Raw genomic sequence first — 13,938 nt, forward strand, 5'->3', positions numbered from 1 at the left:
ACTACCTACCAGAATGATGGCCGAGAAGGGGTTAAATATTTGCATTGTATTTCTTTGCTGTGCACCTGCGCGTGGGCGGGTTAATGGTTAACGCGCTGAAGTTCACCTGTCGTGCGTGAGTCAACAGAAACCAACACAACAGCCCGGAAGAAAGTCAATGAGCGGGCAGGGTGAAAGGACAGTTGACCTATTTAACAAAAGTATAATACATTATAAACATGTTGCAGTGAGAGAACTTATTGTGGAAGTCGGACTGGGTGTTTTTCTGTGAACTCGATAGGACAAAGGACTTTGGAAGCGCCAAAGTGAAAGTGCGTCGTGAGATGGACCGCTACCGGTATTTCATCTTTAACCAGCGCAGTGTCGTCGTTCTGGGCATTCTGCAGGTAGCATGTGCGGCGCTGTGCTTGGTGTGCGGATTCATTGATGCGTTTTTTCGGAAAAACACCACACTCAGTGAAACTAGGGCACCTGTGTGGGCGGGTTTGGTGAGTATGAGTGTTCTTTCATCGAAACAGATTTACTGATTCATCAAAATATAGAGGATGACACTTGACTATATTGATTTAGTGGTGACACATTGGACTGTGCCTGTTTGTCGTCATTCACAATGACTTCCTCCTATAGATTATGGCCTGCCCAGGTACGCTGGCGCTCTTTGCTTCCCAAAGGAAAAACCCAGTATTGGTAAGTGTGATAAAGGTAGCCTTGGCTTGATGCTTCGTTCCTCCTATTGAATTATAATTAAAGCACACCAAACATGACTGTTAATTTTGTCTGACTGAATGCCACAAAGGTGACAAATAATATTAAATCCTCTAATAGCGTGGTTTGACCCTGTTCAGGTGAATGTAATGATCGCTGTCTCGGTGTGCTCCTGTGTTTCCGTGGTGATGGTGTCAGGTTACGCCTTCCTAACTTTGACCTATGGCGAGAATGACAACGAGGTGTTCCACCATCACAACAACCTTGAAGTGGTAATACCGGACCCTACCACAAACGATCAACACAACGAACTCTTTCACACACAGCCCCTAGTCTGGTCTGTGTGTCAGTCAGTTTCTGTCACAAATGATTTAGTCTGGTATATCCAACCTGGTCTCACAGCATTTTGTATAGGTCTGTACATACATTTGAGGCTATCTATTTTAGCCAAACTCAACGTCAGAAAGAAACAAAGATTTGAACGCGACTAAACTGTAAATATCACAGATAGGAGCTTAGTTACCAGTATATTTGTTTATATGGCTTGTTCAAAAAAAAGAAAAGTTGACCCTGAAAACCTTATTTTCAAAGACAAGTGGATGGAACATTATTTATTCATTTTCCCCGCAACTAGCACAAAACCAATGTGCCTGATATGCAGTGAGTCTGTAGCTCTCTTGAAAAGTGACAATGTTAAGCGCCATTATGACACCAGGCATAGTAAATTCGATCAGATGTATCCCCTGAACACAGAGGTGAGAACAAACAAGATTAACCAACTCAAATCCCAATATGAGAGGTCCACCAAAGTCCTTGTCAATTCCCTGACAGCCCAACAATGTGTTCACCGAGGAAAGCTTGGGTTTTGGGAAAACACAAAAAACAATTTTCAGATGCTGAGATGGTAAAATAATGCACGTGTGAAGTTGCTGACACCTTGCTTGAAGGTAAACAAAAAGATGAGCTCAGGGAAAAGATCAACCATATCCCACTGTCAGATTCCACAGCAATGAGGAGATCTGGAATATTAGCTGAAGATTTAACTTCACAAATTGATGAGGCCATTCAGAATGCACCATGCATTTCATTAGCTGTGGATGAATCAACAGATAACACTGATAATGCCCAGCTTCTTGTGTTTGTCAGATTTCATAACGAAACAAAGGAATTCTGTGAGAAGCTGTTGGGCTTAACAAATCTAGAAGCACACACACACACACAGGGAGAGGATATCCATGAGGTCATCAAAGGGTTGCTGACAAGAAGGGGGAGAGATCTCAAGTCACTGGTCTCCATCACCACAGATGGAGCTCCAGCCATGATAGGAAGAGGGAGGGGACTGGTTGCACGTTTGAAAGAGGACCACCCTGACCTGAAATATCACCACATCATTCATCAATCTGTCCTGTGTGTCAGTCTGGGAGAAGAGTATTCTGAGGTCATGACAACGATGATGAAACTGATAAACCTTTTTGAGAGCAACATCATCCCTACAACACCACTTGCTACGAGGCATTCTGACAGAGGCCGATGCCAGTTTTGATGACTTACTACTGCACAACACAGTCAGTTGTCTCAGCAAAGGCAAGGTTTTGGAAAGCTTTTGGGCCATTCAGGAGGAAATCAAAGTTTTCTTATCAGAGCAAAAGAGTGACATGGCAACTCAGTTTTTGGAAGATGAGAAGATGGAAACAGTTGGATTTTTATTGTTGGAAGAGAACTGCTGCTGCTCATCTAGAACCCCTTCATGGTCACAAATGTGACAAAGTTGTCTGAAGAAGGAAAACAGATCTTTAAATAAGGAGATGTTGCATCACTGCAAATGGAGTCGATTGAGCTGCAAGAAGATGTGGCTTTGAAGGAGCAGGCTGGTGATTTGTGACCCTGTCACATTCCGGGAAAAGATGGTGCCAGCAGCTGATGTCCCTGTTCTCAAGAAACTGGCACTATACATCCTGACCATGTTTGGCTCCACATACAGCTGTAAATCAGCCTTCTCCACAATTAAGTTTATTATTTAAAAAAATACAGCACCAGGCTCCCCAATGAACACTTGCACCAGTGTCTCAGAGTTTCTCTAACATCATTTGCACCAAAGTTCAAAGCAGATTATTTTTGTTAATATCCTTTGTTCTCCAGAAAACATGCACTTTATTTTATTTAAAAAACATTTAATTCAAGGCCCGTGTACAATGGTTCAAATAGTAGTTGAGTAACCCTGCTCTATTTAGTATGATATGTTACGTTTTGGCTGGTGTTTATTAATTTGTGGATGTCCATCACCCATTTCGTATGATATGTTACGAATTACAATTCATATTATATGTTATGAATTTGCAAAAGTTACAATATGTTACGAATTTGCCAAAAGTATTATGTTACGAATTTCAGCTAGGTGGCTAACGTTAGCTAGCTCGCTAGGTTAGGAGTTAGGGTTAAGTTTATGTAACCAGTGTTAAATGGCTAGCTGGTTAGCGGGGTGCGTGCTAATAGCATTTCAGTCGGTGATGTCACTCGCTCTGAGACCTTGAAGTATTTGTTTCCAATACTCTGCAAGGGCTGCGGCTTTTGTGGAACGATGGGTAACGGTGCTTCGAGGGTGACTGTTGTCGATGTGTGCAGAGGGTCCCTGGTTCGAGGAGAGGGACGGAAGCAATACTGTTACATTTAGAAGTTAGGTTAAAGGAAGGATTAGCTAACATGCTAGGTAGTTGCAAAGTAGTAAGTAGTTGAAAAGTTGCTGAAATCCTGAAGTTGGATTGCTAGACGTTCGCATTGTACATTTGCCTTAAGTAACCATCGAAAAATCAAGAATGTCAGATTTACATACAGAATAATACGAAATGCTCTGAGACCAGGTTGGTATATCTGACACTTCCTCCCTGATAGCCTGGGGATGAGGTTACAAAGGATTTGACTAAAGCAGAAAGTACTCTCTCTAAATCCTAAGGAGGTACCTAAATACCCATCTTACACCCCAAACACACCTTGGATGGTTCATCAATAATAATGTGTGTTTCTGACTGCTCTACAGAGGTTTATGCTGAGCCGGATGGTGAAAGGGGCCAATGCCACCATACTGTTGGTCTGTATCGTCAGCCTGGTCCTCTCCTCTCTCATCGCCTTTGTAGGCTGTCGCAGTCTGCCCCTCTGTGGCTGCTACGATGGTCTCACTGGCCTGGTAAGAACATGTAGTAGTGCTAAACTACACTAAACCATTTCACAGCACTAGATAATCATACCTGCTAATCATATGCAGTTGTCTGCCTAATCATCCCATGTTTTCAGACTGTGTATGTGTGTGTTTCAGGAGATATTGGTCCCTCAGAATGACCCCAGCCCACAGACTGAGCTTGTGTGTACATGGCAAGGTAAGTTATCTAGGTGAGTGAGGAAGAGGGAAAGCTAGGTGGTCGAGCTCTGGCTAGTCTTAGGCTGAGAGTTTGCTACTGTATGTTGAGACACTTGTTTGGTATTGACTGTAGTGATAGTTGCTCTTTCCCCCAGCAGGTGGCGAAGACAGTGTGTTAAACTCTCCAGTGAACTTCAGCGACAGATGTCCTGAGGAAGAGGAGGCGCCCTCCAAACTCCCCCCCTACAGCAGACTCACCTGAGAGGAATCCTCTAGGCCAGTGGTTACCTAACCTAACCTCGTGAAAGGGGACTTCACAAGGTTAGGATGAAAACCAGCAGACCCAGCTATAGAGGATTGTTATGTTTAAGTGAGTAGCTAGTTATATTATTGTCCACTAGCATTTCACCAAACAGAGAACCAAGAGGAGGCAGAATAACAGATGCAATATACCAAACATTTCAAACTGCCATTTCAAATATGTTTCTTTTTTACCACTTATTACCCATCTACTTGTATGTGTAAATCCCTGTGTAATATACACAGTTAGTGTAAATATGCCTTTTTTAATGAATTTGCCAAAGTTTCAGCTTGGAAGTGCCTTGTGATATCCCGCGACTGTTGAAATGTACACGGTCATTCTGTGAGGCTGCTCACGTTTGGATTGTTGCCCTGTTTTATAGGTGATTTTTATATGCCATGTTATATTCAACTAAATAAATCTTCTGTAATGTTTTTTTTGGTGATCTTTCTTTAACCGCCCCGTACCACAGACATGTTTTCATTAAATAATAATGCCTTGAAATGTACAGAATGCTTTATTGTAAGGCTACACAACATTTGTAATGCAAGGCTTCACTCCCTTTTTGTGTTCCCAAAAGTTCAGACCTGATGTGTTCTGTCGACGCAATACATGGCGCCTTTCTCAAACATACTTATCGGGGCACTTGAAAAGAGCTATCACGCAGTACACATACCTCTATCAAAAAGTCCAAATAAAATTAACTTAAATGTATTAACTGCAGAGAGCACCAACACATTACAAAATAACACTAAAGACCATATGAAAGTAAAACAAGAGTGCAAGGCAATTTATAAAGCCTACCATTTTCTGTGTCTAGTGTTGTAGACCAATCTAAGCGCAACAGGTCAGAGTGAATATTAATCTTGTAATTCATTTCTAACTGTATCCTGAGAAAAGGCCATCTATCTGAGCCCACAGTACTTTAGAGCAGCTGATTAATGTGATGCGGCATCTGTGTTCTACTGGCTAGTCATGTTATGACAAGACTTACTGGTAATCTGACATACAGTACATAAACACAGTCACAAGTCTTCATTAGAGGGTCATTTCACTGGTGGGTTTTCATTGCAACTGTCCCATGTCCAAACAAGTAGAGGGGTTGTATTACAAAGCAGGATCAAGGAGTTAGCTAGCTAACTTGCCTAGATATCCTGAAATAATGTTAGAAGGATAATCTTGAAATGTGCCTTGTCTGACTCAACTAAAACTATCTTAGTTTAGCTTTAAGTAACAAAAAGTAAATTGTAAAAAAAAAAAAAATATCAAAGTTAGCTGGCTAATTCATTGATCCTTATTTGTCGTATACCCCTCAGGTGCGTTAGCTAAGCTTAATAGGCAATAACACAGGTACTGTTCTTTAAACTCTTTTTGACACATTTTACAGACTTATTGTAAAGATAAAGATGCATTGATAGCAGTCATCCAATTGTGCACTCCATCATCCATTTAGTATGATGTTACATCCTGCAAAAAAAAAATATCTACACATTTTGGGGGGTCCAATTCGTACAATATGTTACAAATTTGTTGTGCTTAAGATCCCGGACTGCAGCTTTAACCAAAGCAGATTATGAAGAGGTAATAATGACAAGTTTTGCCCCACATCAACAATGATCTCATCAGGAGGAGTGGTAAGTGCAGCATCATGTTGTGTTTCACTCACAGTACTTTACTGCACATTTCTCTGATGTTATGCCACACATCTTTCTCACAGTCACTCACGTAAAGCTGAAACTCACACACTTGCGATGGACCACAGGACCGGCTGTGATCCAAACACACACAAAGCAATGATGATGATGATGATAGTAAAGGCATTTGGGATGACAACACACTAGGGTAGAGCGGATTGAATACGTGTGTGGTTACTTAGAAATGTATTGGTTGTATTTTGTAATCGTTGTTTTATAGATGTGACATATGTAAGACATGCAGCATAATGTAACTTTGCTTAGGAAACCATTTTATAGTTGTCTGCTTTATGCAGGGGCACAATTATAAACCCTATGGATGGGAATTTTGGTACAGAAACACCTGAGTGATGTGCACTGATATAGCCTGCTGTAAACTATGAGAGGTATGTGTGCATTATTCCTACATGTAAATCGAGTATGTTGTACATCAATCAGGCAAACTCACAGTATTCTAGCTCAAACACAGTTCAGTGGAACCAGTCAACAAGATTAATTTCAAACAAGTTCCCTTTTGATCTTTTTCTTTCCCATACCACAGATGTTTACGTTATATGATAATAGTCCTTCCTTTATCTCCCCCTAACCTCCCTCTCTTGCTTCCTCCGATGCTCTCTCTCACCCCTCCTCTCTCAGCAGCTGCAGGTCCAGCTCACCTTCTCCTCGCCCTCGTCCCTCCCCCTTATCAGGGTTACCGTGTCCCCCCCTAACACCCCCCTGGGCAGCTGGCTAAGTATCAGAGGCTTCTGGGACTTCAGCTTGTGGGCCACCGTCATGAAGATGGCCTCCACGTGATCACTGCTCCCCCGGATACTGTCTCCGCTACCGTCGCTGCTGGGGTTCTTGGCGGATGTCTCGAACAGGGGCATAGAGTGGGCGTCTGCAAACTGCTGGGCCAAGTCCGTGCCCACCTGGACAGAGTTCTGCAGGTCACACTTGTTCCCCACCAGGATCCTCGGGACCTCCTGGCCCAGGGCGTGCTGCTTACACTCCTCGATCCAGGTCGGGAGGCTGCGGAAGCTGGCGGCGCTGGTCACGTCGTACACAAACACCACAGCGTGCACATTGCGGTAGTAGTGCTGTACCATGCTCTTACGAAAGCGCTCCTGGCCCGCTGTGTCCCATAGCTGGACCTGGAGAGGGAAAGAGAGCGAGAGGGAGGAGAAAGAGAGTAAAAAATATAATGACACTTAACAGCTTCTTGGATATATTGAAAGTCCTCAAAAACTGAAACACAGTAGTTAAACCTAATGTCCAATGTGAAGGTGCTAGAGGATGAACTCAACTGTAATATGTGTATGATTCTACAGAGAGCAGTCGGTGCATCAGACAGATAGCTAGTTCTCTCTGCTGCCACTGCCCTTGAGATCAAATATATAGACGTATGAAAGCCACAACAACCCCCCCCATGTGTATGAGGTAACCTGCCTGCGTTCATGCCCATGGTGTTAAATATTGTGCGGTTTTAGAATAATCCAAACAAAAATGTTGCATGTTTTATGTCAACTAACAATTCACCTTGATTGTCTCGCCGTCAATCTCGATAAGTTTCTCCCGAAAGTCCACCCCGATAGTGGCCTCGGTTTTCTCCGGAAACTTGCCAGCACAGAATCGGTAGGTGAGGCAGGTCTTGCCCACCCCGGAGTCCCCAATCACTATGATCTTGAAAATCCGTGTACGTGGTGGCGGGAGATGAGACGAGACAGTCAGCGAACTGGTGAATTCCATTGACGACTCCACACTTGCCATATTGATTGGTTATTAATTATCGAGGGTATACTAGCTAGCTAGCTAACTGCCTAACTAACCAACAGAGCTGTTGTGGCTTGCAAAACTGCCCCTCCAAATGCTAGCTGGATGGGCTGTTAAAATTAGACAAGGAATCTCGGCCAATACAAATGCAACTGGACATTCGTGACAAATCTGTGAGCTCCAAATATAAATGTATGACCATGCATTAGTTTCGTACTGACAATTTCACGTTGCTAGCTAACGCAATCTTCTAACTCCCTCCCTGACCTACGTTAGATATAAAGTCTCGTACAATGTTGACAGAAAACAAGACTCTCGCGAGAGGGAACCAAGAAAGTGAAAGCCTTTCTTGATTGGATCAGATTCGACACAATGGGCGTTGCTTACAACACCAGCCCGCCTCCCACCTCCCTACCAAGCCCAGTCAAACACTAAAATAAGCATTACACAAGTGAGAATAAATCAATTAACTACAGTACTAAATATTTATACAATTAACATGAAATAATAATAGTTATTCATTTGTTTGAAAATATATAAAAGTGTGAAATGTTTCAGAAAGTGTCTTTTAACCTCAATTTCAAACAAACAGTGTGTCTGGCCAAACAGTGGTCAGTGCTCCTTACCAAAGTCATCTCCTGTAGTGAAAAAGGCATCAACATGTCCATGAGTACTCGTTCCCTCCTATTACAGTTTGAAGAAATGTTATAAATGACAACATTATCTTTATTGTCGTGACTGGTGAAAGTTCACTAATTTCCACTCTGTCCTTGTTTTTATTGATGTTGAGTTGCAGTGACTTTTCGAACCATGTAAACTTGTGTTTGTAACATTATTATCGACAGACAGACAGACAAGACAAGACAAGACAAGACAAGACAAGACAAGACAAGACAAGACAAGACAAGACAAGACAGACAAGACAGACAGACAGACAGACAGACAGACAGACAGACAGACAGACAGACAGACAGACAGACAGACAGACAGACAGACAGACAGACAGACAGACAGACAGACAGACAGACAGACAGACACAGACAGACAGACAGACAGACAGACAGACAGACAGACAGACAGACAGACAGACAGAGACAGACAGAGACAGACAGACAGACAGACAGACAGACAGACAGACAGACAGACAGACAGACAGACAGACAGACAGACAGACAGACAGACAGACAGACAGACAGACAGACAGACAGACAGACAGACAGACAGACAGACAGACAGACAGACAGACAGACAGACAGACAGACAGACAGACAGACAGACAGACAGACAGACAGACAGACAGACAGACAGACAGACAGACAGACAGACAGACAGACAGACAGACAGACAGACAGACAGACCAGACAGACAGACAGACAGACAGACAGACAGACAGACAGACAGACCAGACCAGACAGACAGACAGACAGACCAGACAGACAGACCAGACAGACAGACAGACAGACCAGACAGACAGACAGACAGACAGACAGACAGACAGACAGACAGACAGACAGACAGACCAGACCAGACAGACAGACAGACAGACAGACAGACAGACAGACAGACAGACAGACAGACAGACAGACAGACAGACAGACAGACAGACAGACAGACAACTAGACGACAGACAGACAGACAGACAGACAGACAGACAGACAGACAGACAGACAGACAGACAGACAGACAGACAGACAGACAGACAGACAGACAGACAGACAGACAGACAGACAGACAGACAGACAGACAGACAGACAGACAGACAGACAGACAGACAGACAGACAGACAGACAGACAGACAGACAGACAGACAGGACACCAACTAGACGTAAGGGGCAACAGGGTAGCCTAGTGGTTAGAGCATTGGACTAGTAACTGGAAGGTTGCAAGTTCAAACCCCCGAGCTGACAAGGTACAAATCTGTCGTTCTGCCCCTGAATAGGCAGTTAACCCACTGTTCCTAGGCCGTCATTGAAAATAAGAATTTGTTCTTAACTTACTTGCCTAGTTAAATAAAGGTAAAATAAAATGTATTTGAGTACAGTACACACTATCATATCCCAGTTGAGTGATTTCTTTGCATAGACCCATGAGTTGAGGCGCGTTATTACACAAGTAATAAGCCTGGTGCTGGAGCCCCCCAAGGTTGAAGGCTAAGTATCTCACTACAGGAACTGGTCTCAAGATTTTATGAAGAGGCAGGATACAAAGCACTAAAACATATTCCAAGTAATATTTGACTGATTCCACATTTTGTTGTGTTACAACATGAATTCAAAATGTAATAAATAAAACAATTTCTCACCCATCTATACACAATACCCCATAATGACAACGAGAAAACATGTTTTTAGAAATGTTTGCAAATGAATTAAAAGTTAAATACAGAAATATCTCATAAGTATAAGCAAGATTTGGCCTTGTGTTTAAGGTTATTGTCCTGCTGAAAGGTGAATTCATCTCCTAGTGTCTGGTGGAACGCAGACTGAACCAGGCTTTCCTCTAGGATTTTGCCTTTGCTTTGCTCCATTCCGTTTATTTAGTATCCTGAAATACTCCCCAGTCCTTAACGATTACAAGCATACCCATAACATGATGCAGCCACGACTAAGTTTGATGTATTGGACTTGCCCCAAACATAACACTTTGTATTCAAGAAAAAAAAAGTTAATTGCTTTGCCGCATTTTTTTGCAGTATTACTATTTGTGCCTTGTTGCAAACAGGATGCATGTTTTGGAATATTTGTATTCTGTACAGGCTTCCTTCTTTTCACTCTGTCAATTAGGTTAGTATTGTGGAGTAACTACAATGTTGTTTATCTATCCTCAGTTTCCTCCTATCACTGAAATTAAACTTTGTGACTGTTTTAAAGTCACCATTGGCCTCATGGTGAAATCCCTAAGCGGTTTCTTTCCTCTCCGGCAACTGAGTTAGGAAGGACCCCTGTATCTTTGTAGTGACTGGGTCTATTGATACACCATCCAAAGTGTAATTAATAACTTCACCATGCTCAACGGGATATTCGTTGTCTGCTTCTTTTTTTTTTTTTGTCATCTACCAATAGGTGCCCTTCTTTGCAAGGCATTGGAAAACCTCCCTGGTCTTTGTGGTTGAATTTGTGTTAGAAATTCATTGCTAGACTGAGGGACCTTACATATAATTGTATGTGTGGGGTACAGAAATGAGGTAGTCATTCATAATCATGTTAAACACTATTATTGCACACAGAGTGAGTCAATGCAACATATAATGTGACTTGTTTACTCCTACCCTTATTTAGCCTTGCCATAACAAAGGGGTTGAATACTTATTGACTCAAAGATATGTCAACTTTGACATTATGGGGTTTTGTGTGTAGGTCAATGACAAAATATCTAAATTGAATTAATTTTAAATTCAGGCTGTAACAAAACAAAATGTGGAAAAAGTCAAGGGGTGTAATTACTTTCTGAAGGCACTGTATGAGATCATGGATCACTCGCTGGACTCAACTGTGGGATCTGGGATTACTCAGCCTCCTTTGTCAACAAGTTCGGTAAGTAACTTTGATCACTCAGTCAGATCAAACACACTGAGTGTACAAAACATTAGGAACACCTTCCAAATATTGCATTGCATCCCCCTTTTGCCCTCTGAACAGCCTCAATTCTTCAGGGCATGGACTCTACAAGGGGTCAAAAGCGTTCCACAGGGATACTGGCCCATGTTGACTCCAATTCTTCCCACAGTTGTGTAAAATTGGCTGGATGTCCTTTGGTTGGTCGACCATTCTTGATACACACAGTAAACTGTTGAGCGTGAAAAACTCAGCAGTGTTGCAGTTCTTGACACACTAAAACCAGTGCCCCTGGCACCTTCTTGTTATGCAGGTGAGTGAGGACCCAAAAGCGGTTTAAAAGAAACAGAGTCCTTTAATGTCAAAACACAGGGAAGACATAGATCCTCTTCAGATGTATAGATTGACAAATTAGACAACCCGCAGAGAGGGCGACAAATAAATCATAAAGTCCTCTGATCTTTACAGGAGAGTCCCCTTCTAGCAGCAGAGGAGAATAGCAGGGTTAGCGGCAACAGACTGCTGGTCTCTCTGGGTAGGCGCGGGTTGTAGAGGACAGAGGTACCTGATCACACGTAGCATCAGATGAACAGGCAGATTATGACAGGACGGGACAAGGGTGAAGCAAACGAGACGATAGTTTGGTTCTGGCATGGGAAACTCAAACGAGAATCTGACAAAGACAGAAGCAGAAACAGAGAGAGAAATAGAGACCTAATCAGAGGGAAAAAAGGAACAGGTGGGAAAGGGTGAACGAGGTAGTTAGAGAAGATGAGGGACAGCTGGGGGAAGGAAAGGAAGAGAAGGTAACCTAATACGACCAGCAGGGGGAAACGGAGTGAAGAGAAAGAACAGGAACAAGACATAACATGACAATACATGACACTTCTACCCCTTTCAAAGGCACTTAAATATTTTGTCTTGCCCATTCACTCTCTGAATGGCACATATACACATCACAAGGCTTAAAAATCCTTCTTTAACCTGTCTCCTCCCCTTCATCTACCCTGATTGAAGTGGAATTAACAAGTACCATGAATAAGGGATCATAGCTTTCACCTGGATGCAACTGGTCAGTCTATGTCATGTAAAGAGCAGGTGTTCCTAATGTTTTGTACACTCAGTGTACACTATATAAACAAAAGTATGTGGACACCACTTTAAATTAGTGGATTCGGCTATTTCAGTCACAGCCGTTGCTGACATGTGCATACAATCATGCACACAGTCATGCAATCTCCATAGACAAACAGTATAATGGCCTCACTGAAGAGCTCAGTGACTTTCAACATGGCACCGTCACAGGATGCTATCTTTCCAATAAGTCCCTTTGTCAAATTTCTGCCCTGGTCAACTGTAAGTGATGTTCTTGTGAAGTGGGAAAATCGTCTGTCCTCGGTTGCAACACTCACTACTGAGTTCCAAACTGCCTCTGGAGGCAACGTCAGCACAAGAACTGTTCGTCGGGAGCTTCATGAAATGGGTTTCCATGGCCGAGCAGCCCCACACAAGCCTAAGATCACCATATGCAAAAGCCAAGTGTCGTCTAAAGTGGTGTAAAGCTCACCGCCACTGGACTCTGGAGCAGTGGAAAAGCGTTCTCTGGAGTGATGAATCACGCTTCAACATCTGGCAGTCCGACGGACGAATCTGGGTTTGTCAGATGCCAGGAGAATGCTACCTGCCCAAATGCATAGTGACAACTGTCAAGTTTGGTGGAGGATGAATAATGGTCTGGGGCTGTTTTTCATGGTTCAGGCTAGGCCCTTTAGTTCCAGTGAAGGGAAATCTTAACTCTACTGCATACAATGACATTCTAGACCATTCTGTGCTTCCAACTTTGTGGCAACAGTTTGGGGAAAACCCTTTCCTGTTTCCGTATGACAATGCCCCCGTGCACAAAGCGAGGTCCACATAGAATTGGTTTCTCGAGATCATTGTGGAAGAACTTGACTGACCTCCACAGAGCCCTGACCTCAACCCCATCGAACACCTTTGGAATGAATTGAAACACCAACTGCGAGCCTGGCCTAATCGCCCAACATCAGTGCCCGACCTCACTAATGCTCTTGAATGGAAGCAAGTCCACGCAGCAATGTTCCAACATCTAGTGGAAAGCCTTCCGAGAAGAGTGGAGGCTGTTGTAACAGCAAAGGGGGGACCAACTCCATATTAATGCCCATGTTTTTGGAATGAGATGTTTGACGAGCAGGTGTCCACATACTTTTGTTCATGTAGTGTATTTTCCATGGAAACTAAGGGTTTGTATGGGACTACAAAATGTATCTATTCTGGCAATGTTAGAGCAGACAACTTTCAGATTTCAATCTTTCAACCAAAAGTGTTGTTTTTTAGATTGTGACCATTCTGTCCCAAACCGGAATGCACCGATTGTTTTAACATGGGTAATCTCTTTGGGTATATCGCTAAACTACTAGTTTACAAAAAGCCGTATGATTCTCTCCTAGGTGACCACAGTAAGTACGTCAACACGGAGAAGTTATTCCAGACGTGTCATCGTAGAGGAGCCCTGGCTACTGGGGGAATGGCAGCCCTACTGCTGCCTCAGGACAAGGACCC

The 13,938-nt window shown here is 43.0% G+C and overlaps 2 protein-coding genes across 3 annotated transcripts; one reads left to right on the top strand and one right to left on the bottom strand.

The window, feature by feature from the left end:
- The first annotated feature begins 83 nt into the window (after positions 1-83).
- Positions 84-4,792, top strand: zgc:113425 (uncharacterized protein LOC541425 homolog). Of its 2 annotated transcripts, none has more exons than XM_029662056.2 (6): positions 84-488; positions 628-687; positions 846-977; positions 3,740-3,886; positions 4,016-4,076; positions 4,213-4,792. In XM_029662056.2, the coding sequence occupies exons 1-6, from the start codon at positions 324-326 to the stop codon at positions 4,317-4,319; spliced, it is 672 nt and encodes a 223-aa protein (XP_029517916.1). In that variant the 5' UTR covers positions 84-323; the 3' UTR covers positions 4,320-4,792. The 2 variants fall into 2 exon arrangements, with proteins under 2 accessions (XP_029517916.1, XP_029517917.1); XM_029662057.2 differs by having other exon boundaries at positions 4,216-4,792.
- A 64-nt stretch (positions 4,793-4,856) lies between these two features.
- Positions 4,857-8,110, bottom strand: LOC115130684 (ras-related protein Rab-33B-like). Its single transcript, XM_029662058.2, has 2 exons — positions 7,571-8,110; positions 4,857-7,185 (listed from the first exon to the last, which is right to left on the bottom strand). Exons 1-2 carry the CDS (start codon positions 7,799-7,801, stop codon positions 6,685-6,687), a joined length of 732 nt encoding a protein of 243 aa, XP_029517918.1. The 5' UTR covers positions 7,802-8,110; the 3' UTR covers positions 4,857-6,684.
- Positions 8,111-13,938: the final 5,828 nt, after the last annotated feature.

The sequence above is a fragment of the Oncorhynchus nerka genome, linkage group LG6 (assembly GCF_034236695.1).
Source record: "Oncorhynchus nerka isolate Pitt River linkage group LG6, Oner_Uvic_2.0, whole genome shotgun sequence".
Classification (NCBI taxonomy): Eukaryota; Metazoa; Chordata; class Actinopteri; order Salmoniformes; family Salmonidae; genus Oncorhynchus; species Oncorhynchus nerka.

Excerpts from the sequence above, each read along its gene's own strand:
- zgc:113425 (XM_029662056.2), top strand. The coding sequence starts at position 324 with ATGGACCGCTACCGGTATTTCATCTTTAACCAGCGCAGTGTCGTCGTT. Across the intron at positions 489-627 it reads CACCTGTGTGGGCGGGTTTG|ATTATGGCCTGCCCAGGTAC; the intron begins GTGAGTATGAGT and ends TTCCTCCTATAG. Across the intron at positions 688-845 it reads AAAGGAAAAACCCAGTATTG|GTGAATGTAATGATCGCTGT; the intron begins GTAAGTGTGATA and ends GACCCTGTTCAG.
- LOC115130684 (XM_029662058.2), bottom strand. The coding sequence starts at position 7,801 with ATGGCAAGTGTGGAGTCGTCAATGGAATTCACCAGTTCGCTGACTGTC. Across the intron at positions 7,186-7,570 it reads TTGACGGCGAGACAATCAAG|GTCCAGCTATGGGACACAGC; the intron begins GTGAATTGTTAG and ends TTCCCTCTCCAG.